We start from the raw sequence: 25934 nt of genomic DNA, 5'->3' as shown, positions 1-25934 counted from the left end.
GTGTTTAGCTGCTGCGATATTCAATTCTTGGTATGTTTAGTTTGTATAAAGGCCTTTTGCAGAGAAAGCTTTTGAAAAAACATAACAAACAATAACACGTACGTTCTTTTTCGGTTCATACCAGCAGCAGGGCGGCCTAGTAGAAGGAGCATGGGTTTGGGAGTCACATTACCTGGGTTTTAATCCTGGCTGTCTCTCTCGGGTTCACACCTGGAGAGTTTCCAGTACTCTACCAGTCTTGACTATGGGAGGGAGAGTCAAGCAGAGGCCTACTCATTCCTAGCTTGGGCAGTGACAGCAAGTGGAAGGCAATCTGCTACAAGTCAAAACTCGCCCATGCTGGGCAGCAGCAGCACGGGAGAGAGTCGAGGGCGGAGACTCATGTTTACTGTGCGGAAGGAGGCAATGGTAAACCAACTCTGTATTTTTACCAAGAAAATTCTATGGATCCACTACCAGAACGATTGCAGATGGAGGTGGGCGTTCCGGGAGAGATGTCGCTATGGGTTGTGGACAACCCGACGGCATAAGACGAGACAATCCCGGCTGCATTACTTGCCTGCTGTATGTCCTTGTCCAAGTCACTTAACTTTTCTGTGCCTAAGTTGCTTCATCTGTAAAATGCGGATTCAGTACACATTCTCCTCCCAGTTAGACTGTGAGCCCCATGCGGGACAGGGACTAGGTCTGACCTGATTATTTTGTATCTTCCCCAGTGCTTGGCACAGAGTAAGTGCTTAAATATCGTTATTGTCATCATTATTATTATATATCTCCAGTCAGAATGCAAGATTTGGCAGAATTTGGTTGTGCTTCAGTGGATCAGTACAGTTTGATAAATGAATACAAAGCAGAGAGTGCTCCCTTGTTATGTTGGCACTCAGGTACCTAGACTCTTAAGAATATTTGAAATCTTTTAGTATTTTGCTAGAAGATGATGTCTTGGAGGAAATGGAAATTTGTGACCCTAAAAATTGTTCAGATGATACTTAAATGCATTACGGTCGGGACTTCAAATGAGATAAAGAGCTTCATAAGCATCTACATGTTTGTGGATTTCACATTTCTTAGTGGCTGCAGGTTGATAACAATTAAGACTCCTTTACAAAATATTAGTGATGTGGTATTGTTAAGACTGCCTCATGACCCAAGCAAAGAATCATTTATAAATAAAGAATGCATTGGTGTCTTTAACAGTGATAACATGCTAAATATTCAGTAATCCCGTCAATTTTCCATTACTCTTTTGAAAAATGATCTATGTTTTTTGCTCTTTCTCTGCTCCCTCTCTAGCAGCCAAGCTTTAAATCATTTAACTACATATTGCGCCTCTACCAGAGCATGAGAAGGAGATGGAATAGAAGTAGAAACCCAATTCTGTCAGCTTTGCTATTGTTAACTACTTTGTGAAAAGGTTAGGTGGAGGAGGACATTGAAACTGTAGATTATCTGTTGGGGTTTATAGATTATCTATGCATTTATGCTATATCTGGTTCCTATCATAACAGACTGAGAATTAATTAATACACAGTAACTGGAAATATGTTTGAACTAAAGTAATTAAGTTTTTTATTTGTAATTAATGGTTTACATTTTTCAATTGTTATCACAGAATGAGAAGTTATGTTTGGTAGTTTACATTGTGAATGCTTACATTCCATATCTACATTCCATATCCATATCTATTTTCTAAAATATTTATCCTTGGCTATAAGACGCGCAGAGGATAATATTGTCCCTGTATCCGGGAATAATTCTTATATAGCTTGTACACGATGGGTTGTATTTGATGACTGAAAGTAGTTAGGTTCCCCAAATGCCATGGTGTTCATTCGGATCGAGTTGAAAAGGGTAATAGGTAGAGTTGCTCAACACCACGTTGGTTAAAACTCTTTGCTCACCATCATACTATGCCTCTTTAATAGAAATTCTTTGAACAAGCCTTCAGATTATGCTACAGTTTGCCTCAGGTCTTTGTTCAGGTAATCACGGGGCATGTTGCCTGTGACTCCATGATGATCCAACGCTCTATTAGACAGGCCCAGGGACAACCTGATAACCTTGCATCTATCCCAGCGCTTAGAACAGTGCTTGGCAAATAATAAGTGCTTAACAAATACCATCATCATTATTATTATTATTCTAATCCCAGTTCCACCACATGTCTGCTTTGTGACCTTGGGCAAGTTACTTATCTTCTATGTGCCTTAGTTCCCTCATCTGTAAAACGGGGGATTAAACCTGCAAGCCCCTCGTGGGACATGGACTGTGTCCAACTTAATTAGCCTGTATATGCCCCAGCGCTTAGTACAGTACAGTGCCTGGTACCAAGTGCTTAACAAATGCCATAAATAATAATAAATAATAAATGTCTTAAGTCAAGGACTGCCTGTATTCCTTAATGAGTTTGTGAAATACCCTGCTTATTAATCTACCACTGTAATCAAAATAATTTTAATTTTAGGGATTTGTGAGGGACAGTGGGGAACAATGACTATTTACTCTATTACTCTATTTATTTGTTTATTTTACTTGTACATATCTATTCTATTTATTTTATTTTGTTAATATGTTTGTTTTGTTCTCTGTCTCCCCCTTCTAAACTGTAAGCCCACTTTTGGGTAGGGACTGTCTCTGTGTGTTGCCAACTTGTACTTCCCAAGGGCTTAGTACAGTGCTCTGCACACAGTAAGCGCTCAATAAATAGGATTGATTGATTGATTGATTGGTAGGCCTCATGAATTATTGAGTGCTTACCGCATGCAAAACACTCTATTAAGCACTTGAGAGACTACAACAGGATTGATGTAGACAATCCCCACCCACAAGGAGCTTACAGAAAAGAGGGGGAGACCGATATTAAAATAAATTACAGATGAGTATGTACATAAGTGGTGTAGGGCTCCGGGAGAGGTGACTATCAAATTGCTTAAGGGGAACAGACCCAAGTGCATAGATGACACAGAAGGGAGGGCTAAGACAGGGAAGGGAGGGCCTAGTTAAGCAAGACCTCTTTAGGATATGTGATTTTAGTAGGTCTTTAAAGAAAGGAAGAGTGGCATTCTGTCAGAAATGAAACCAGAGGGACAAAGTGGGCGAGGAGTCAGAAGCAAGAAGACAAGATCGAGGTGCAGTGAGAAGGTGGCCTTAGAAGAGTGAATGGTGCAGGTTGGGTTGGATCAGGGGATGTGAGGTAAGTTGGGAGAAGGAGGGTCAATTGAATCACTTAAAGCCGATGGAAATAAGTTTCAGTTTGATACAGATACGAATGGGCAACCACTAGAGGTTTTGGAAGCCAGGGAAGATGTGGGCTGAGCGCTTTTTTTGGAACATAATCGGGATAGCAGAGTGGAGTGTGGACTGGGGAGGGGAGTGACAGGAGGCAGGGAGGTCTGATGCAGCCGTCAAGACAGGATATGGTAATTAATTGTTGGTATTAATGTCCATGGAGTAGAGGGAGTGAAAGCTAGATTGCAAGGGATCAAGAAGAGACTTCGAGAACAGGAAGTGGAGGCTGTGGGTGTAAACAATTTGCTTGAGGAGTTTGGGAAGGAATGGTAAGAGGGAGATGGGGCAATAAGCACTCAATAATTGATTAATTGATTGATTGAGTATCCACTGTGTGTCTGGTACTTCTGGTTTTCATTTGCATTCATATGAAAGCAAAAAAAAATGAGTAGTGTGTTGCATATACTTTAGTCTTTAATCCCTTTTAATTTTGTGTCCTAAGTGGGGAGATGAAAATCTCAGAAACCCTGATTGCAGGTTTTTGAATAGAATTATTGGTAATGCAGGAAAAAAAGTAAGTAATGTGACATTTTCATATAAAAGCATACCGTGTTGCTATGTGTTGCTATCCTCACTGGTTTATTTGAGGGAGTTTGTCTTTGTTTCTCTTGTAGTGCTGGAGTTGGCAGGACTGGCTGCTTCATTGTAATAGATGCCATGTTAGAGAGAATAAAGCATGAAAAGACTGTAGATATTTATGGTCACGTAACTTTAATGAGAGCCCAGAGGAATTACATGGTTCAGACTGAGGACCAATACATCTTTATACACGATGCCCTGTTAGAAGCAGTGACATGTGGAAATACTGAAGTGCCAGCTAGAAACCTGTATGCGTATATTCAGAAGCTGACACAAATAGAAACAGGAGAAAATGTCACAGGAATGGAACTGGAATTTAAGGTAAAGTGCCTTATATGAAATGGTGGGTTTTGGAGTGAGTCTATCTTGAGATCACGGAATTAGTGTATTTCGTATGGATTCAAAGTCAGGTATTCTCTTTCTCAAACATGGGGATTTTCAAAGAGAAGCATGAGATTTACCATGTTACATCCCCAGTTACTCTTCTGACAAATAATTCTCCTTTTCCTACCCTTCAGTTTTCTTCTTGGTTAGAGTAATATGATGTTCTTGTTTTTAACACAGTGTATTTAATTCAAAAATTCATTCTCATTCAAGTTAAGTATCGGTCAATGTGGTGTGAGATGTGATGCAGTCTGTAGAGTAAGGATATACCAAAGTGAAAAAAGTTTAAATTAGGCAGAAATGAAGTCTTTGGTTCATTGCAATGGAATTGCCGCCAAAATGTAATTAGTCTTATTTTCCTTACACCCTATTCAACAGCGACTGGCTAGCTCTAAAGCTCACACTTCAAGATTCATCAGTGCCAATCTTCCATGTAATAAATTCAAAAATCGCCTTGTTAATATTATGCCATATGAATCCACAAGGGTATGCCTGCAGCCAATCCGAGGAGTAGAAGGCTCTGACTATATCAACGCCAGTTTTATTGATGGATACAGGTACTTTTCTCTTCTGATGTTTCGAAACTTTTGATGATTGCGCGTGTCCCTGTTCTCCCAACTCTTGTAAATTTCTACCATCTACAGAGCCATTCGATCTAGGCCTGTCAGCATTCTGTTTCCTGGTTTTTGTTTTCAATTTATTGATCATCTTGTTAAGTACAGCGTTCATTTGAACACATACTTTCTTCCTCTGCCTCCCACTTTCTTACAGAATCCAAATGGCTGGCGAAGGAATTAATAGAGAAGCTGTTTTGTCCTATAATTCATAAACTTAATAGATTGTTTGACAGTCATTTCTACAAATGATGCATCACAGTTAAATGTTTCTTCAGTGCTTTGTATGACAAAAAAAATTGAGCGATTAGAGTTGCATTTCAATTTAAATAATAATGATAAAGACATACATCATAATATTAACAAAGCAATTTCCTGCGTAAAGTTTCAAAAATGTGAAAATGCCACGGTTTGATTAAGCAATCTTAATAGAAATTTAATATGCTTCCCATTATAACACAGAATTCACTTTCATTATAATTTTATTTTAATGAAATTTTACATATAAACAATGAGAAGTAACATGTTCTCTTGCATGTTTAAAAGTTCTTCATTTTTTTTCCCTGCTTTTCAATGTAGGCAACAAAAAGCCTACATAGCTACACAGGGCCCATTGGCAGAGACGACTGAAGACTTCTGGAGAATGCTGTGGGAACATAACTCCACGATTGTTGTCATGCTCACCAAACTTCGAGAAATGGGCAGAGTAAATGTGCTATACTTTGAATTCATTTATTTTTTGTCTATTCAAATTGGGCTCTCCAAAATGCAAATCCACCTGGTTTGTTTTAATCAAATAATGGATTAAAATCCTATCCCAGAAAATGGGAGTTTAGTAATTTCAGAAAATGACAGACTAGAGGTAGGATTTCACTCGGCTACATGAGTTAAATTCAGTGCTGAATTTCTTTCTTTGAAATTTAGACATGCACTAAAATAGCCTAAATTATTCTTGTTGTTCTGACTTCAGATTTTGAATGTCAGTGTTTCTGTAGTTTACTTCAAATGATCAGTGTTTAGATCAGAGGAATAGAAACAAATGATTGGAGGAGAACACATCCTTTGCTTTATTTGTCTCTTCTGGCTCCTTGAGGTCTGTTTCCTGGATCCTTGGAGAGGAAAGGACAGATTAATTCTTTAAAATGGCATTAGGTGACATTATTGATATAGTGGATTTTCTGGATCTATGTTCATCAGATTTATGGAGGAACTATTTTGTTTGGTGGATTTAGGCTATTGTACCAGATCATAAAAGGCATCTGTTTGAAACTTGGATGACTTGTTGGCCCAGGTTACTTCTGCGTAGAGGCGCGTGATACAGACATACAATCATGCCACTTTTTTCAGAGTCAGAAGACTATCTGAAAGCCTTGTGATTTTCTTTCAGACTAATACTTACTAGCCTTGATCCATTTGTGGATCACAGTCCCATCTAAAGCAACCAAGCTTAGTCCCTGATGCTCTGATGGATTTCCCCCGGAGAGGACAAATGAATGGAATTGCTCTAAAGAACATATTCTACTCATTCCTAAAATCCGTTGCTTCCTCCTTACTGAATGTTAAGGCACAGAGATAGGACAGTTTGTGATATATGTTATTGTGGGCAAATCTCAGTTTCCACTATTGCCCCGTGGCTTTGTCAGCAGGGGCCACATCCACCCTATTGAGAAAATCAAAGTAAAGAAAACTTCAACTCAATAACAGTACGGTGATACTAACCAGGATTGACTCTCTCTTAGGAAAAGTGTCACCAGTATTGGCCTGCAGAACGTTCAGCCCGGTATCAGTACTTTGTAGTGGATCCCATGGCCGAGTACAACATGCCACAGTATATCCTGAGAGAATTCAAGGTCACCGACGCCAGGGTAAGATAGCCCAGCCTAATCCAGTTTACCTTGTGTTTCAAAGTACACCAAAGGAGTTCCCTCGGGGGAATTTTACTCTCCGGGGCCACGTGACAGCCGTTAAAATGGGAACACTTTCTCTAACTGTTCCTCTCTTTGGCAAGCATTCTCCTATACCAGAAGTTGGATATAATTCAAGCCTAACATCTGGGCAGTACAACTTTGAAAATGCACCCTGTAAGTGCTTGTGCTGGAAAGCATTAACTGATTAGAAGGCTGCATTTCCATTCACCTTAGCTTTTTTTTTTCTTCTCTCGGAGCTTTCTCTGAATGTTCCATCACTTAAGGCTGTAAATATGTTGTTGTTTTGCGTGGCTCTGTAGGTCATGAGAGCCTGAAGGTTAATTAGCTACGATTTTAAAACTGCAAAGCAAATATCATTCTTAAGAGAATCCTGACCCGCTTTGAATATTCTAATTTTAATCCTGGCATGGATTACTCTGTAGTGTTCTCATGTGTCTGCTCTGCCCCCACGACCGTGGTTGTTAATTTTCCCTCTGAGTTCCTTTTCTGATCTGCTGAGTCCAAGGTTCAGCAATGATGTAAGAGGTCTGAACATAAACTATAATAGGCCCAGCTTTGGTCAGTTTTATAGCATGAATTCTAACACATTTTCTGGAACACCAGGATTGACCCAGGACCTTCCTACTCCATTTTTAGAAATTGTGTAATGACAAGCTCAGATAAAGCAACAAAGTAAAATGATGTTTCCCAGGAAAAACACAAACAATTCACATCATTTCCAACCATGTTTGAAGATTGCCTTCCCATCTCTTCCAGCTCTTTACAATGTTGATCTGAAATAAAAAGCAAATGAATTACTCTGGACAGTCTGGGAAAAAAGAACATGGATCTGTAAGGGGTCTGAAGTAATAACTCTAGTCTCAAAGTAGAAACTGAATTTGCATTGGTCTTAGGTTCAGTTTTGCGGTTTTACAGTTCCCAAAAGCAATCATTTCCTAGTGACCTCCTCCACATAGTTATAAAATCTCTCCATGCCCTCTCAGGGTTAGAAGTCTTTAAATCAACTGCGATGAGTATGTATGCAAGTGAAAATAAAATGGAGTAGACTAATTAGTCCAATCTTGTGGCAAGATGATCTGATCAGAACCTAAACAAGCATCTTGAATATTTCACCACTGGCTTAATGCTCAAAGCAAATCCAATTAGATAGAAAAAAAGAGAGATTGAGACAGGGATATGCTGACATGTCAGAAGATGATCAAGCCTAATAAACCCCACATCTGCTACATTATTCATTTCTTTTACCCCTGGCGAATCAGGCATCTCAACGTGCTAATATTTTCCCTCTTTAGAAGATGTCAGCGTTCACTGTCGCCATATTAAGTAAAGTGTAAATGAGTAGTAGTGTTTATAGTATTTATTAAGCACCTGCTGTGTGTGGAGCACTGAACTAAGTGCTAGGAAAAAAAAAAAAAAGGTGGGAATTAGACATGGTCACTGCCTCTTGAGCGGTCCACAAGCTAAGAATTTAAGTGGGGAGAAGGTGTTGAAGACGGACACATCAGGGTGATCACTTCTCAGTGTAATGAGTGTTTGAATAAATGATTCCTCTTGCTACTAGTGCGAATGGTGTTCAGAAAACAAAAATCCAAGGAAGAGCCAGAGGAGGATATAGTACATTATCTGCTCCTCCTCTCTTCACTATCAACCTTTTTTGTAAGAAGCCATCTTCTTTGTAACAGTCAACTCTTCAGCTCCTCGCTCAATGTCCTGGGTCACGAAGAAAGAGAAAAAGAAAGTGACCTAAAGCGATTAGGATTAACTGCTTAGAATTTACCTGGCATACTCTTAAAATTCAAATTAGATAGTGATACACATATTTTCTTCCTGAGCAAATGGTGTACTTTTCTTGATGTTGGTCCTGAAGCACGTCAAACAGGAAATGGAAAGCACAAGTAGAAAACAGCAGATACTTTTATTTTTTCTCTTTAAGAAACCTGTATTTCAAATGTCAGGGCACTCATGTTCAATCAGTCTGGTCAAGAAAGAATCTTCCTGCCTTTGGCATTGATTTTTGTTTTTGTTTGGAGTTTTCTTTTTTTTTTTTCACATTCTTAATTCAAGAAACATTTGGCGACTCATGGATCCAGCCCTGCAAAAGTAAATTTTTGAAATTGGATTTAGGTGCTAGCCCTTGAAAGCTGCCTCACTTACCGCTTAGAGGCACAGTATCATGGCATATGCTGTTTCTCTTTCCTACGGCAGGAGACTGGCTGCCTTAAGGACATGTGAAGTATCCAGAAGGCATGCAGGTTAACAGCGATCACTCAATTTGTGTCACATCTGTTAAATGTCACTGCTTGCAGTTTGACAATGTAAGAAATGAGCAAGCAGCATGTATTTGAATTTGTGACAGCTACAACGAATTCTCTGGACACAAATGAATTCAATCCTAGGTATTTCAGTGCTTAAGCAGGCTGGATTCTCAAAATGAAAAGCGGTGAATGTACTTGGCAAAATCCTCATTTGCTCTTTTACAAAGAGTACTGCAGCATAGTGTGACGACGTATCTACTAATCTCGACCGGAGCTTAGAAACTACAAAGCCAAGTGGCGATTTCTTGTTCAGTATAGACTAGTTCGTATGACTAATGAAATTGCTCACATTCTGAAGTGAATGTAGTGAATGTTAACCTGGGAAAACACCAACTCATCAGCATTGTGATTAGACTCATCTTGTTCAGTGGCTCTTAACTCTCTTTGCTTTGTTCATTCTCTTGTTTGGGAGTTTGTGAAATTGAAACCATTTTAATGTGCTGTGTATCCCTTTCTCTTTCGTTAAAGGATGGTCAGTCCCGAACAGTGAGACAATTCCAGTTCACTGACTGGCCAGAGCAGGGAGTGCCAAAGTCTGGAGAGGGATTTATTGATTTCATAGGCCAAGTGCATAAAACGAAAGAACAATTTGGTCAAGATGGGCCTATCTCGGTCCACTGCAGGTGAGTTGTAAATTGATTATTTTTTCACTGTGGAAAAAGTCACAATTCATTTTGAAAATTCGTACTGGGACCTAGACTGTAAGCTCCTTGAGGGCAGGATTCTGTCTAGCAACTCTGTTGTAGTGTACTCTTCCAAGCGCTTAGGTCAGTGTTCTGCGCAGTGCTGCTACTGAGAGCAGCAGCGTGGCCCAGTGGGTCCCAGCATGGTCCTGGGAGTCGGAAGGACCTGGGTTCTAATCCTGACTCTGTCACTTGTTTGCTCTACGACATAGGGCAAATCATTTAACTTCTCTGGCCTCAGTTATCGCATATGTAGAATGGGGATGAAGACTTGGAGCCCCCGTGTGGGACATGAACTGTGTCCAACCCGATTAGCTTATATCTACCCCAGCACTTAATATGTTGCTTGGCACATAGTAAGTGCTTAGCAAACACCTTAAAAAAAGTAAGCACTCAATAAATACTATTGATTGACTGATAAATGTGGTGAAAAATGCCAATAAACACGAGGGAGGCCAGTCTGAAAATGCTCATACTATAAATAAATGAGTGCATCTATTTTTATTGAACTACAGCTACTTTTATTGTTTTGTCTATAAATAGAGATTACAAACCTGGGAAATGCTAAGTGCGTATATAGCAACCTACCCTGTTTGAAAATGAAGAACTGACAACTGTTATCTATTATTATTATAATTATTATTAATAACTGTAATCTCCATTTTATGTCACTAAGTACTCCAGCCTGATCTATGTTCTGGTTCACACCGCACAAATCACATATCACTTACATGTATCTAGTGTTTACAGGCTTCCTACAGGCTTTTACCAGAATCAGGAAATCTATTGCTTAGAAGTCTGCGTGGCTCAGTGGAAAGAGCCTGGGCTTGGGAGTCAGAGGTCATGGGTTCAAATCCCGGCTCCGCCACTTGTCAGCTGTGTGACTTTGGGCAAGTCACTTTACTTCTCTGAGCCTCAGTTCCCTCATCTGGAAAATGGGGATTAAGACTGTGAGCCCCACGTGGGACAACCCGATTACCTTGCATCCCCCCAGTGCTTAGAACAGTGCTTGGCACATAGTAAGCACTTAACAAGTGCCATCATCATTATTATTAAGTCTGGATCCACTAGACAAGACCAGATATTCTGGAAAATCTAGGTGACTGAGTGGTCAAAAATAATCTGAATAGAAAGTTGAATGAGGTTCGTTCACAACTAAGCTGTCAAAAATTCATTCATTCATTCATTCAATCGTATTTATTGAGCACTTACTGTGTGCAAGCGCTTGGGAAGTACAAGTTGGCAACATATAGAAACAGTCCCTACCCAACAGCAGGCTCACAGTCTAGAAGGGGGACACAGACAACAAAACAAAACATATTAACAAAATAAAATAAATAGAATAAATATGTACAAATAAAATAGAGTAATAAATACATACAAACATATATACATATATAAATGTGATTTAAATTCAATAATAGTGATAATAACGATAACTGTGGTATTTGCTAAATGCTGAGACCTAGACCTGAACCTACCACAGATGCCACATTCAACTTTTAGATATAAATATTATAATAACGATGGCGTTTCTTATAAGTTCTTATTGTGTGTTATGAACTGTACTAACCGCTGGGGTAGATGAAGGATAATCAGTCACTCTCCCAGATGGGGCTCATAGTCTAAATAGAAGGGCGAGCAGGTGTTGAATCCCCATTTCACAGATGAGGAAACTGAGACAAGTTAAGTGATTTACCCATGGTCACACAGCAGGCAGGTGGGGGAGCTGGGATTGATGCTGTTCCTTCCCCCAGTTGTTTGTCTGGGGATTGTCTAGCCTGACATTCATTGCAAATGATCATTTAATTTACCATGGCCTGAAATTTCGGAGACTAGTGGGGTCTTTTTCAGTTCTCTAAGAAGAACCCAAACAGATCACTGGGTTTTACCGTTCAAGTCTAACTTCTTCAATCCAGTTAATTAAGAATGAATTAGGTCATGAACATTGTGTTCCTCAAGCCCTGTGTTAAATATTGGGAACCCAATTGTTCCATCTATGCCAGCAAAACTAAATGAAGCGTTAATCACGAATCAGGTAAATCCAGAATCATCCTCACTGCCTTTACAAGTAATCCATGAAAAGATGAATGGACCTTTTTTTAAGAGTCCAGGCTACTGCTGGGGATAGGCTTCTGCTTCTTATGAGCTGCTAGGGAGGTTGCAAATTCCACTGAATATTTTTGCTTTGACACTTTTAAAAACATCTTTTCATAAATAGATACCATACTACTTTTTATGCCTGTCAACCACCACTCAAAGTAAATGAATCCATCCATTTTCTTCAGGCTGTGCCCAAGCGTTACGCTTGCTGCTTAATTAGGATCTGAAAATGCAGAGATTTTTCATATTATTCACTGTTTTCCTCATTACCTAAACCTCCAGATGCTGCCTTGCTTCTTAAAAGCACAACAGTTATGAATTAATTCCCTCCTCTTACTGGTGAAAAGGGTCCCAAATAGTTGTCCTAAAAGACAGAAACAAAGAAGCAAGGGAGTAAGGCAGGAAGCACCCTCATAGCTAGTTGAAAAGAAACCTGAGAGTTGCAACAGCTCTTGGAGCAAACAGAAAGCAAGTAGGGAAACTGATAGGACTTCAGGTTGCCATGAAAAATCAAGGTCTAATTGTGCATCCCGTGATATATGTGCATTTCTCTGTGCATCTGTATGAGACGTGAGTACGTGCGTAGAAGCCGAACACGAAATCAAGGTTAGTTCGGGGATTTCCGTATCCATGGCGGGGCAGGACTGTATTTCTCTGTCCCTATCTCCTTCCCTCTTTTCCTCATTGTGCTCAAGTCCCTTTTTACAGCATATTTGCAAATTCAATATTCATCTCCCGTAGCAGATACCCATGCCCACACCCTCCCTAAACATACCTTGTCTGCCTCATTCAGTCAGCTAATAATAATAGTAATTGTAGTATTTACTGAATGCCAAGCACCGTCCAAAGCACTGGGGTAGATACAAGCTAATCAATTTGGACCCAATCCCTGTCCCACATAGGGCTCATAGTCTAAACAGGAGGCGGAATAGGTATTAAATCCCCATTTTAGAGAGGAGGAAATTGAGGAACAGATAAGTTAAGTGACTTGGCCAAACAGGCCAGTGGCAGAGGCAGGATTAGAACCCAGGTCCTTTGACTCCCAGGCCTGAGCTCTTTCTGTCAGGACACATTGCTTCCCCAACTGAGGGGGAGCCGTGAAGAAACTGCAGGAAAGGGGAATGTGGGTAAAAACAACCACACCAGTGAAAATGGAACTCAAACAATTTGCCAATGAGTCTCATGGCATCAGCGCTTACAACAGTGCTTTGCACATAGTAAGCGCTTAACAAATACTATTATTATTATTATTATGGCATTAGCATCTACCTGCATTATGCTTTCACCCACCATATTGAGTGGAATAGGCCTGGTGTATAGTCAGGTAGCTGCAGTAATCTCCGGATTCTCTTCAGGGCAGGCCTACAAGAAGCTATTGTGCATCTTCACTTAAAATAAAGCCTGTCACACTTTATGATCCGCGGGCTTTTCTCCCTGTTAACACCAGAATAGGAGAAAGGTGAAGACAATGAGGCGACTGAGTTCTGGGGGGGCCCTGTTCCAGCTGAGAAGCCACTGGTTGTGTGGGGCCTTGTGGAATATGGCACCAAATCCATGCAGCCCAGCATTCCGGTTGAAACCCTGGGTCCAGATGGCGTGATTCTTGGGTGGATCAGCAGGGAGCTAGGAACCAGACTCACCTCACCTCGGAGTGTGCACACACACACACACCCCTACAGAATCAGAATATCAAGGAGCTACCCCAGAACCTGGAAACACCACTAATGCTAATAACCAAATTGCCTTGCTTCTCTAAAGCCAACAAAAGCATTGTCAGAGGTGTAAGTTGTAAGCCCTTTTAGTCTATACGCCTAAGGCAATCTTTATACAAACTGCATACTGTAAAAACAAAGTCCAAGTTGGAATTCCCACTCTCAACTCTCTAATTACATTGACGTATTGGAGAGGTTATGCAAGGGATAGACGTGTTTTTTAGTCGAAAATGTTGATTTGTTTACAAATCTGCTCATGGCAAACCTAATGCTAAGTGCCACCCTAACGTTAGTGGGAATTACGCAGGTAAAACCAATTTTTTTGAGCCATTTTCTACTAGTCCAACCTCCAAGCCTGCCCCAGAGATCCTGGCGGCATCAGTGCATCAGCTCTGAGTGATACAACATTTCAGACGTAACAGTCCTCCTCCATCCTATCCCCTCAACCTGGCATCTGCCCGAAAGGATTGCCTCAGTGCAAACAGCAGAGTTCAGGCCGCAGGATCAGGGAAGGCCCAGGACCCCCACCACCTCCTCCAGCAGCAGCTCTTGACAATTTGGAGGTGTGTATAATGCGACAAAAAGTGCCAAACCAGAGTTTTTCAGCACTTGGGTCCTGAATTTCAAGTAAAAGCAAATCTTCTTATTGTCAGTTGTCTAATAAGTCAGAAGATGCAGGCCAGGTCTTGTCTGTCATTCCAACTGTCTTCACAGTGGCACACAGAAAAGGACATGGAATTCAGATTCCCATCACAGAGACAAATGCAACATACTTATTAATCAATGAATGGCTATTACTAGGCATATCTAATACGTGGACCACTGTATTAGGGGAAGCATTGGGAAAATATTACTCTTCCTAAGTGCTCAATAAATATGGTTGGTTGGTTGATTGATTTCACAACTGTTAATGAAAAGCTGATCCCTGACCTCCAGATGGTGCATGATTTATGGTGGGGGAGACAGGTACAAAGAGAAAAATCAACAAGGACTGTGATATAACAGTATAGGTTAAATAGGTTAGGCGATGAGACTAAACAGACAGGTGAAATTTATCTCGCACCTCACCTCTTTCTTCTTTGGGACAGCTCAGTTTTGACACTGATACCCACTGGGAATCTTCATTAGAAATCTACCTCAGTCAAACTCCGCAATTTCAAATCTAGATTACTGAGAACCTCAATGATGCAAATCATCCAATCAACCTGTAGTTTTATTGAGTCCTTATTCATTCAATCATATTGAGTGCTTATTGTGTGCAGAGCACTGTACTAAGCACTTGTGTTCAGAGCTTGGAAGCGTGCAAGAGATACAACCCCTGTCCTCAAGGAGTTTACAGTGTAGTAGGGGAGACAGTCATTGAAATAATTTGTTGATAGGAGGAAAAAGGAGAAAAAAGATAGGTATATGAGTTAGTGTTTAAGTACCCACACTGCTGATTCGGATACCAATGGCATCATTTGACCCAAGTTGATTCAGTGAACTTTTTTCCAACTGTCATTAGATTGCTCTTTAGAAATCTAGTCTTTAATCCCTGAGTAGGCCAATGTGCCACAGTATCAGAACATGAAAGGATAAAAGAGAGAGCGCATGGAAATCTGCAATTTAGACCCACCACGCTTTCATCCATGCTCCACACAACAGAAAGAGGTCTTTCATTTTAATTTTGATCCAGAGAAGTGTGGCTTAAGTGGAAAGAGCACAGGCCTTGGTTCTAATCCTGGCTCTGCCACTTGCCTGCGGGGACATTGGGTAAGTTAATGTCTCTGTGCCTCAGTTCCCTGTCTATAGAATAGGGGATAGTATATCTGTTCTCCCTCCCACTTAGAATGTGAGGTTTCTGCGCAACAGGGACTGGGTCTGACTTGATTATCTTGTATATACCTCAGTGCCTGGCACATAGTAAGGGCTTGACAAATACCAATCAATGAATGCTATTCATTGAGTGCTTACTGGGTGCAGAGCACTGTACTAACTGCTTGGGAGAGTGCAGTACAGTAGAGTTGGTAGATAAATCCCTGCCCTCAAGGAGTTTGTCTTGTCTTATGCTGTTGAGTCGCCTCCGACCCATAGCGATGCTATGGATCCACCTCTCCCAGAATGCCCCACATCCACCTGCAATCATTTTGGTAGTGGATCCATAGAGTTTTCTTGGTAAAAATACAGAAGTGGATTACCATTGCCTCCTTCTACACCATCATCTTGAATGTCCAACTTCGATTTTCTCCCATGTCCCCCTTCTAGACTGTGAGCCCACTGTTGGGTAAGGACTGTCTCTATATGTTGCCAACTTGTACTTCCCAAGAGCTTAGTACAGTGCTCTGCACACAGTAAGCGCTCAATAAATACGATTGAATGAATGAATGAATGCCACTGCTGCCCAGTGAGTTTTGATTTGTAGCAGATTGTCTTCCAATCACTAGCCGCTGCCCAAACTGGGAATGGAATGGATATGCCTCTGTTTGACTCTCAATCAATCAACCAATCAATCGTATTTATTGTACTACCACCTGTAGTCGAGACTGTTAGAGTACTTGGAACTCTCCAGGTGCCACCCTGAAAGGGGTCAAGGAGTTTACAACAATATCATTATTATTATTGTTATTATTAGTAGTAGTAATAGTAGTAGTATTATCAGGTTCAAGTTCAGTGGCCAGAGAGAACTCAGTACTGAATTTAGGGCAACATTTTTGAAACCTCCTTTGTTGAGGAGAGTTTGTCAGCTTTAAAGGGGTCCATGCATCACATTACAGTGAACGCCTACTCCTGTGAATTTCCGATCAATGAATCTTACATTTTGCATTTGAACAGCGCGGGCGTTGGAAGGACTGGTGTATTTATAACATTGAGCATTGTGTTGGAAAGAATGAGATACGAAGGTGTCGTGGATATCTTCCAGACCGTCAAAATGCTGAGGACCCAACGGCCTGCCATGGTACAGACAGAGGTGAGGAAAAAAAAGAAGCGTGTGCAGGGGAAAATATTGAATAACACAAAATGTAGGCTGACTTTCCAGTTTACAAGATACTCTAGACTGAGATTTCAGTGGTGTATGCGGAAATTCACTCATTTAATTGTACTAAGTTAGAGTTCGAATTCTAGTCCTGCCATTTAGGTCCATTATATCTATAGCACCTACACCAAAGTATCTCTGCCTTTTTACACTGAGCCCCATCGTTGCAAGCTGAAGAACTAAACTCCTTTCTTCTCTATCCTGGTAATCTTCATATGGTTCTTAGATGACAGCTCATATAATAACAGAATTACAATTTAAACAATCCTGTCTATTTGCCAGCCACTTCAGAAAACGATAGTGAATATTTAGAAATGCTGTTTGTGTTCTCTGACATAAATTTTGTAAAAGAGCTTAAAGTTGCTACGACTATGATAATTATTTTACCCAAAACCCATTGTCCAGAAATCAAGGTAGACCCTGAACTAGGAGTATATTTTAGGTCTTTTAGGTGGTATTATTTTAAAAAACGAAACAACCTAAGGAACTAAATGCAAAAAAGAAATTAGACCGTTTAAGAAATCTTAATACTTATCCAAATAACTGCCTGTGACAAGACAGAAAAATAATGTCCATTTATTTTACATCACCATTTTACTATAGAACCTATACTTTCATGAAAGTGAAAAGAACATAGTTTTGGCCCCAGTGATCCCTGGAAGCGAGTTTGCTTTCCAAGCAAACTCCAGTTTGGGAAACCTAATTTATTCACTGCATTCTTTTTTTCTCTCTCTACATCTGGACTTCAGAGATTTTGTGAAATAACTTCCTGGTTTAAAGGCAGAGATATTTTGTGCTCATTTCATCCAGATCTTGATGGAACATGCCATCCACTAATACTCTTGCAATAGGTGAAATGAAGCCGATACTTAGGGGTATAGGCAACTGAAGGCTGAAGTCATTTCATGGTATTGTCGACGGAAGAGAACGAAACAGATCAGTGAAGAGATGGAGGGCCTGTGGCTTTGGCCAAATGACATCCATTTTCCACAGAGCCCCGTGGCTTATTAGCTGCAACTCTGTGTTTTACTCATTTACTTCAAAAGTGACAGTCAGGTATTTTGCTTATGGTTCCTCTGGTCACGCTAACGGATTAGGGCATTTCATTTGGCAAATCTAAAATTTGCAAGCCTGAAGTAACTCAAAAGGCTAATCTGTCTTAATTCAAGGAGATTATTTACGCAAGCTTTTAGTAAATGAATACACCAACATCTATTCACTTTCTTCTCAAATATGCCTATGTTGTCAAAATAGAAAGCTATTGCATTCAAGTGAGCTATTTATTATCTAGCCTGCTAACATTTTTGGTGGTTGAGAGATGGTTGATGCAACTTTCTAAACTATTAGGTCCTCCAGGGTAGGAGGTTCTCCAGGTAGTTTCCCTTCTTGATTTTACTGTTAGGAATAAAGAGAGAAAACAGACCTAATGGTTTCCCTGTACTTCTTTTTTTCTCCCATTTTTTTTCTTCCAGGATCAATATCAGTTCTGCTATCGAGCCGCACTAGAATACCTGGGCAGCTTTGATCACTATGCAACGTAAAAACTCCTGATCCATCCTGGATTTTTACTGCAGGCCCTTTAAGATCCAGAGAGCCTCTTCTGAGCCATACAGTGTGCTTGAGAAGTACTTCTTAACTTCTAGCTAAAGACCAATTAGTGGGAATATATATATAAAAAAAAATACAAAAAACACACACACACACAAAAAACTATTTCAGGTGGACCAAGAATTCACAATTTAATAACCTAACCTGAAAAATAATAAAGAGAATCCTGACTCGTGAGGCGTCTGAAGGATTTCATTTACAGATACCTCAAGGATTCAACTTTTTTGTTGAAATTAAAGGGAAGAGGAAATTAGCGCAAAGAACCACCATCTTGTTCAGGATTGCATGATAGGTGTAGACGAGATATCTTGAGAGCATTGCAATTCAGTGCAAGATGTTTGTTAAAGAGCCATTTCTGGCTTCTTCAAAACAAAACAAAAAATGGACTCTTTGCTTCAACATCACCCCTTCCCATCATAATGCTCATAATAACACTTTAGGGGTAAAGGGGGGGAATGTTTAAAAAGAAAGTCTTTGATTTAGTTTTTTAGTATTGTAAAGATACTGCTGACCTGTGCTTCATTTTAAACTGTGTAAACCTTTTCCTTTCTTTAACAAGTTAATCATCCAATGAAGTGAATTTAAAAAATATTGCATAGCCGTTCATTTTTTTCTTTCAAAATTGTCTGTTCTTTTTAACTGTAGAACTGTTCTCTGTAATATCTTGCTGTAGAAATGTTAAATAATTGGAAAATTTGCACATTTTTGTGCATTACTATATTTATCTACAGTACCACAGTCTTGTCATATATTACTTTACACTTCTGTTCAGTTTCAGTTTCATTTTATAGGGAAGTTCCCATTGTAATCAGTTATTCAAAATGGGTTTTTCTTTGGTTTCTTTTGGAATCAACAGGGAAGCGCAAAGTATAAAGCTGCTACTAACTTATATATACATATATACACCTAGATGCTTCTCTATATATGTATATATATAGTGTATCCACACATCAGTATAGATCTATAGCTGTATATCAGTTCTTCCATGATTTGGATGTTTCGAAGTGGGGGACTAATGATCCAAAATGCCACAATCAACTCATATTTTTTCAATATATATGCATTTCTAAATTCCAAGACATTTAAAGGGAAATGAGGAATGCACATCAGTGATACTCCGACACATCCCCGATCTCCTGTTCTCCTCTCCTCCCCACCCCGAGAGAAAAAGAGAAACACATTCACAAACAAATAACATTCTGTTAGCAAGGCTTCCAATGAAGTTCAATATTTGTAACACTCTAGTGCAATAAAAATCATAGTATTAAATATTATAAGAGGTGTGCATGTGGGCAAGATCAGTGCATATCCCTTTAGGCGGGAAGAATGTTGTTCTTTATTAGCTCTCAAGATGTTTAAAAAGTGTATTCAATCGTATATTGTCTATAGTATATGCTATGAAATTTGCATTTATGACATGTAACAGAGGCAAAGCCCAACTTTTGTTGCTCTGTTCAATCAGAAACTCTTCGTGGTATGCAGCATTTGGGGAAAATGCTGCATTTTTTCTTTTGTTTTAATTTTGCATTTATAGTGCCTTATATTTGATAGCGTTTCTTTTTAGGTTCTTTTTTTTGCTGTATTTACAATAGTTATTCAGATCAGTTACTTTTTCAATTAAAGCATAATCTTGATTTTAGCACATGTACCAGAACACTTTGACGAATATGCATTCCTCACTTTTAACCATGTAGGAGATGTTATTGATTATACCAACCCAAAGCACTTGAGTAGTCAGGCCCCTTTATCTTTTCGTTATTCCCGGCATCCACCCTGGCCAGTAGCCAGCCCAGTGGTCCATTGTTCTTTCCATATCTCCCTTCACAGCAGAGTCATTTAGAATGTCAGAATTCCCATTTGAAGCATGTAATGCTGCACTAGTCATAATTATTTTAAAGATGAATAAATCATGGGTATCATGGTCTCGTGAAAGCTGCATTTGGTTTTTCCATGTAGGTGAGAATAGTCATTTCCACAACACAAAGTACTTTCTGAGACACTTAATAGGAAGACATGAAGGATGGTGCTGGTCTCTGCCATGCTTTGTATCACTTTGAAAAATCCCTCTTAAGCTGTCCAATGAATTCATAAGAAGATGGGTATGAATGACATTATTTTTATTTTAGCTACTTTGTTGTTTCACAAATGGGATTTTTTTTTTGGTCCACATTTTGCCATTCGTACCAGAAAGAAATGTCAGAGACCGAACCCTATCGAGCATCATATTTGAGCACTTTTGTAAAAAAAAAAAAAAAAAAAAGAAATAATAATAATAAAAAGTATTCTAGAAGGCTACCTCAGAATGAGACTCAATAACCTACATTAGAACCAGAAATGAATGTGCACTATTTGGTTTTGTTGTTCTTTCTTCATTTGTAAATTTAGGAGATATTAAAGTGCCAGATTACTTAGTGCAGTCATATCCTTTTAGCCAAATGACATGCATCACTGAAAACACACCATTTTGGAAATGTCGAATTGGAAGGCCTGTTGCACACCAGAGTTGTTAATAAATGAGCAGTTTCTCTCAAAGAAACTCTTGAAAATTCTGTCAAACTAAATGAACACTAATCACGAAACTAAAATGAATGAGTAACGTACCAGAGACAAAAGTGGCCGAGGCAACTCCAGTATCTTGCTGTTCAGTTATTGATGAAAACTCCCTTAGCGTCAGTCATTGATGTGCATTCCATTTTCTAGGCTTTTCTGAGTAGTTGTTCTCTTTTTAATTGCAGTGGTAAACATCTTTACCTGCAATTATCCCAAACGTCCAAATTTCCAATTACTTTTCCCATCATAATCAGTACGGTGCTATTATTTACCTATGTATGTGTAGTTATGTATAATTTTGTAATTAGTTATAATGGTAAAAAAATTCAAAATATATGAAAAATAATTTGTACAGAACTTTATTTTAGCTCTTTTTAAAAAATGATTTGCATGGTTAGACGATGGAGAGGACAGCCAGGGGAGGGAAGGGCCTCTAGGGAGATTTGCACTTTCTATACCTTTGTACTATGCACTGCCCTATTGATTCTACACCTAGTAATGTTATTACTTGAACCCATATGTAAGAAACTGCTTCTGAAATTCACTCGTGTGTATGTAAATAACCCAGAACATAGAAATGGGAGGGGGGGAAGTCTGCAATGGCCATGTGACTTTTTCCCCCTTTCTTTTCCTTTTTTGGCTTTTTTGTTCATTTGTTTGTTTCCTTCTTTCCGTTTTCTTTTGGGGGTCTTGGTTTCCTTTGGGTTTTTGGGTGCCCTGATACTCCAGCAGATATCAGAAGGCTACAGATCCATCCTATCCATCTGTTCCGTGGCTTTGCCATTCAAGCTTGGAGTGTCTTTACAAAGATAATAAAAGTTGTGTTCTTTGCTCTCGTTTTGGATGCATAGACTGAAAATTAAAAAAAAAATAACTTGTAAAATGGCTTGTTAAAAATACAATTACCTCTAATTAGTAGTACGCGTAAATGTTTTACAGAATGAAAGGCGTGCTTTTTATTTTCTTACTTCGTTACATTGGTGGCGAAAGAAGTCTGTATGAAAATCAGTTCTTTGCTGACACAAGTTCCATTTGTTACAAATGAATTCTAATAAAAATGTCAGTGTTATGCAGCCCTGCTCTTTATTTTTGTTCCTCAAATCCCCTGCTTTTCAGAAGAAAGCAGTTTGTTTCTCCTGGCTCTTCCCCACCTCCTGCCCTTCTAGATGAATAGAAATGTAATCCTGAAGCTGTAACAAATCTTCTCAACTAGGAGGCCAGCACTGAAATGCCGACCCACTGGTGGAAGAATCTGTTCCCTGAAATGATGGCCGTTGAGTAATGTGTTTGCTAAAGTAGTTGGGAAGTTTTTAGCCCAGCCATTCCTGGTTCAGTGGTGATTCCCAGCTGCCTAGGGAAATTGGCATTATCTCTACTTCACTGGAATGGGAGATCTGGCTTTGCTGCATGCAGAATGAAATCAGGATTCATAGGTTTAGAGGCTCTACCAGAAGCTAACTCTTGGTGAACGTGGGTTTGTTCGGATTGATATCAATCAATGGTATTTATGGAGCACTTTCCATGTGCAGAACACTACACTAAGCGCTTGAGAGAGTACAGTACATGTCCTCACTACACCTGGTTCTGTAATGTGGTGGTTGCGTTTTTACAGAACTCAGTGTAAAGGAAAACTTGCCTTATAGTACCCAACCCATGTCCGGCACCATGCTTCTGCGCACAACCATTTCATCCCACACTTCGACGTGCTGTATCCAGACCTCTGGGCGTAGTTGGGGGAACATTCCCTAATTTAGCCATCATACGCATGGAGTGTGAAGCTATATACTTTGGCAGATTTGAGTGGATTTTGCTCAAATTAAAATGACTGAAGTACTGGGCAGAGGGGCCTTTACAAACCATCCATTGGGTTCTTTGAACCTTTAATAAGCACTGTTGAGGTATTCAGAATGTTCGGTTCAAAGCTGCATTCCCATCCACTCCTATTCCTCAGTTTCCGGTATGCTATTCTGAGTTTGACCCTACCTTTTGGGTTTGGTTAACTTCTATTTATTTGAGTTGTCTCTTGCCCTTTGAATAGCTTTGAACAGCACTATCCAGGCAATATAGGACCTTTGAACTCCAAAGTAGAAAGAAGCTATATAAATACAAGGTATCAATCCTCTTACCCTCATCATGATCATCATTGACACTGGGTGGGTGATGGTTGCCCTTTGGGGCAATCGATTGCGGTCTTTTCCATGCTATGAAAAGCGGTTCACAATTCTTAATCTAGCAGATTTGAGGAAGCAAAAGAAAATGGCTACTGGTTCTGAGAAACATTTCACAGATATGCTACCTGATGGGTAAGAGAAAGGAGCCTGTTCATTAACTTATCACACAACACCCACTTGGGAATTGAGGAGCTCTACACCTTAAAGAATGTAATTATAATTTAAGATGATTCAGTGAGTTGGAGAAGTGGACAGAGCCAAACGGAGTACAGTCCAATAGAGACGAGTGCAAGATGAGTATATTTAAGGCGGAAAAGCAACTGCACAAATAGGTGAGGAATGATTGGCTGTAAGAGATCCAAGGATCATAATGGATAACAATATGTCAACAATATAATCATATTATTTTATAAGGCATCAGACTTCTGGGGTTGAAATTGAGGTCCACTTCTCTCTGTGCCACAATTAAGGAAATTGTAGCAGAGAAGTTTACATTAACTTGCTAAAATTCCCACGATGGCTTGGAGTAAACCTATGGAACCTATTTACAAACCTATTTACAGATTTTTCATCTGTAAAATGGGGATTAAGACTGTGAGTCCCACGTGGGACAACCTGATCACCTTGTATCCCCCCCAGCACTTAGAACAGTGCTTGGCACATAGTAAGCGCTTAACAAATGCCATCATTATTATTATGGAAGGATTGAAATATGGCGTGCAGAGTCCAAGTATTTCTTTACAGACCTAACTATATTCAGCATGTAAGCCAGCTAATTAAAGTGGACTTGGTACTAGTGCTTTTGGTTACAGTTCATCACGGACGACTTGGAAATCTTGAATACCTTACGATGATGCTGTCAGGCTATATTTTTCCTAAGAGCAGTCTTCAAGGGTGCTTCCTCTTTGACTCAGGATTCTACCCAATTGATAACAGCTGTCATGGGTACAGACAACTCTGTATTGCCCCCATCCCATCGCCGCCAGTCTGATGACACTGAAGACTTCATGAGGCTTTCCAAGGTGGAAGATGGGCAGGAGGGCAGAATTGGGGAATTTAAAAGGTTAGCTTTGCGAGCGTGTCTACTCACCCTGTTGTGTTGGACAAGCGCTTACTACAGTGCTCTGCACATCGTAAGTGGTCAGTGAATACCGTTGATTGATTGATTGATGGATACTATCTGTCAGCCAAGGGTTGTGGTGATGCTTTGGTTCTTGGACTGGACTGTGAGGGTTTGTTCAGTGGGTATACAGCTCCTGTTGGCCCAAGGCAATTCCCACCAACATCAGCTTGGCGCCTTACCTTAGATTTCCCCTTTGCAGCGTCAAAGCCAAAAGCTTGCCAGTTCCACTCAGAGACACGAACGAGAGCTAAAGAGCAGATGAAAAATTAAAGTATGTGTCCCTACGGTTAGTTGTCAGCTTCCTAAAGGTCACTCCCCTGGGTACGGTTACTTGATTGGTGTCAATCCGGTTTTATCTATGAATCTTCAGCTACAGAGAATCGTTTCATTGTCTTTGTACATTTCTGTGTCAATTTAGGATTATTCCTGCAACAATTTAAGGAACTATACAAATGTCCAACTTTGTCCCACATCAAGAATACCAAATAGCAAGCACCACTGAACACGCAATCCCTCCTAAATGTGATTGGATGAGAAACAAACCTTTTCTGTGCCAGAGATAGATTGCTCCTTCCATTTAAACTTTCAAATCAGAAGGAATCTTAATGATGCATTGTTTAGGGTCTGACCAGGTTCTTAAAAAAGCCTGTCTTTTTTGTTCTAGCTGCTAATAATAATAATAATGATGGCATTTATTAAGCGCTTACTATGTGCAAAGCACTGTTCTGAGTGCTGGGGAGGTTACAAGGTGATCAGGTTGCCCCATAGGGGGCTCACAGTGTTAATCCCCATTTTACAGATGAGGAAACTGAGGCCCAGAGAAGTTAAATGACTTGCCCAAAGTCACACAGCTAATTGGCGGAGCCGGCATTTGAACCCATGACCTCTGACTCCAAAGCCCGGGCTCTTTCCACTGAGCCACGCTGCTTCTCTGATAAAATGGGTAGGCAGTATGCTCAAAAGAAACTGTAGGTGAATATGGATTGGTAGCTCTGCTAGGAACAGAAGGGTGACATTTGCTAAAAAATATGGAAGATGCACTTTAGAAATTTTACCTGAAAATTCTGAGAAAGAAAATATCGGGTCATTCATCAGGTTTCCTTTTCATTGATTGAAGCTCCTTGTGAGAACTGCTGAATTGGGAAACTACCTATCCTTTTCACCCTCCCACTTTCTGAGCCCCAGGTGGGTGAGGGACTGCGTCTGGCCAGATTTTCATGTATCTACCCTAGCGCTTAGTACAGCACTTGGCACATAGTAAGCATTTAACCAGTGTGGTTATTGTTATTGACTATAGCAAAGATGGAGCATTTCACGTGGTGACGATATTGACGACTACCGGTTTAAAGGGTCTATATTGTCCGTTATTCAAGGGATGGTGCGCCACGGTTGAGTTTTATTTTCCCTTTTCTTGTAATGCAGGCAGCGGAATGAGGAAGCAGATTTCCCTCTCCTGCTGCAGAGGGTAAACTCTGGTGCCAACATCTGCTGCCTAGCCCTCCCAGACATGGAGAACGATAACCTACAAATGAGACAGTGGAATGAATAGAGAGTATTTTGCTTTGGGGCTATAAATAGGATGATTTGGAAGCCAAAATGCATTCAGCCTGCTTCTGTCAGCAGAATATAAGAAAGAAGACTTTATTATTATAGCAGGAACAAGCAAACTGCTTTTCCTTGCTAGTAAAGGCAATGCATAATATAGTCAATGTCCTTATTAGATCTGGAGTGTAAATCTGTTCAGTGAGTTTAGAGCTGCAGAGAAAGTGCTTTCCCTCATCTAAATCATTAATGTGTAAATTCTAATGCAGATGGGTCTCCATTTTTTAAAAAAATGAGTCATTTGGGCTCTTCTACAGTTTT

General features: G+C 39.9%; 1 protein-coding gene across 42 annotated transcripts in view; it reads left to right on the top strand.

Annotated features, from left to right (window-relative positions):
• The window catches only part of PTPRD (protein tyrosine phosphatase receptor type D), a 1852740-nt gene extending 1830890 nt beyond the window's left edge, over nt 1-21850 (top strand). For all 42 annotated transcript variants that reach the window (XM_038769706.1, XM_038769707.1, XM_038769750.1 and 39 more), the window contains 7 exons: nt 3903-4188; nt 4630-4808; nt 5445-5571; nt 6605-6730; nt 9577-9731; nt 16418-16553; nt 18092-21850. In XM_038769706.1, the coding sequence (XP_038625634.1) occupies nt 3903-4188; nt 4630-4808; nt 5445-5571; nt 6605-6730; nt 9577-9731; nt 16418-16553; nt 18092-18160 (1078 nt within the window). In that variant the 3' untranslated portion in view covers nt 18161-21850. The remainder of the gene's footprint in view (nt 1-3902; nt 4189-4629; nt 4809-5444; nt 5572-6604; nt 6731-9576; nt 9732-16417; nt 16554-18091) is intronic.
• The last annotated feature ends 4084 nt before the right edge of the window (nt 21851-25934 follow it).

Source organism: Tachyglossus aculeatus, chromosome X4 (genome assembly GCF_015852505.1).
Source record: "Tachyglossus aculeatus isolate mTacAcu1 chromosome X4, mTacAcu1.pri, whole genome shotgun sequence".
NCBI classification, from domain to species: Eukaryota; Metazoa; Chordata; class Mammalia; order Monotremata; family Tachyglossidae; genus Tachyglossus; species Tachyglossus aculeatus.
Note: the sequence above shows the minus strand (reverse complement) of the source record. Positions and strands in the feature narration are given on the sequence as shown.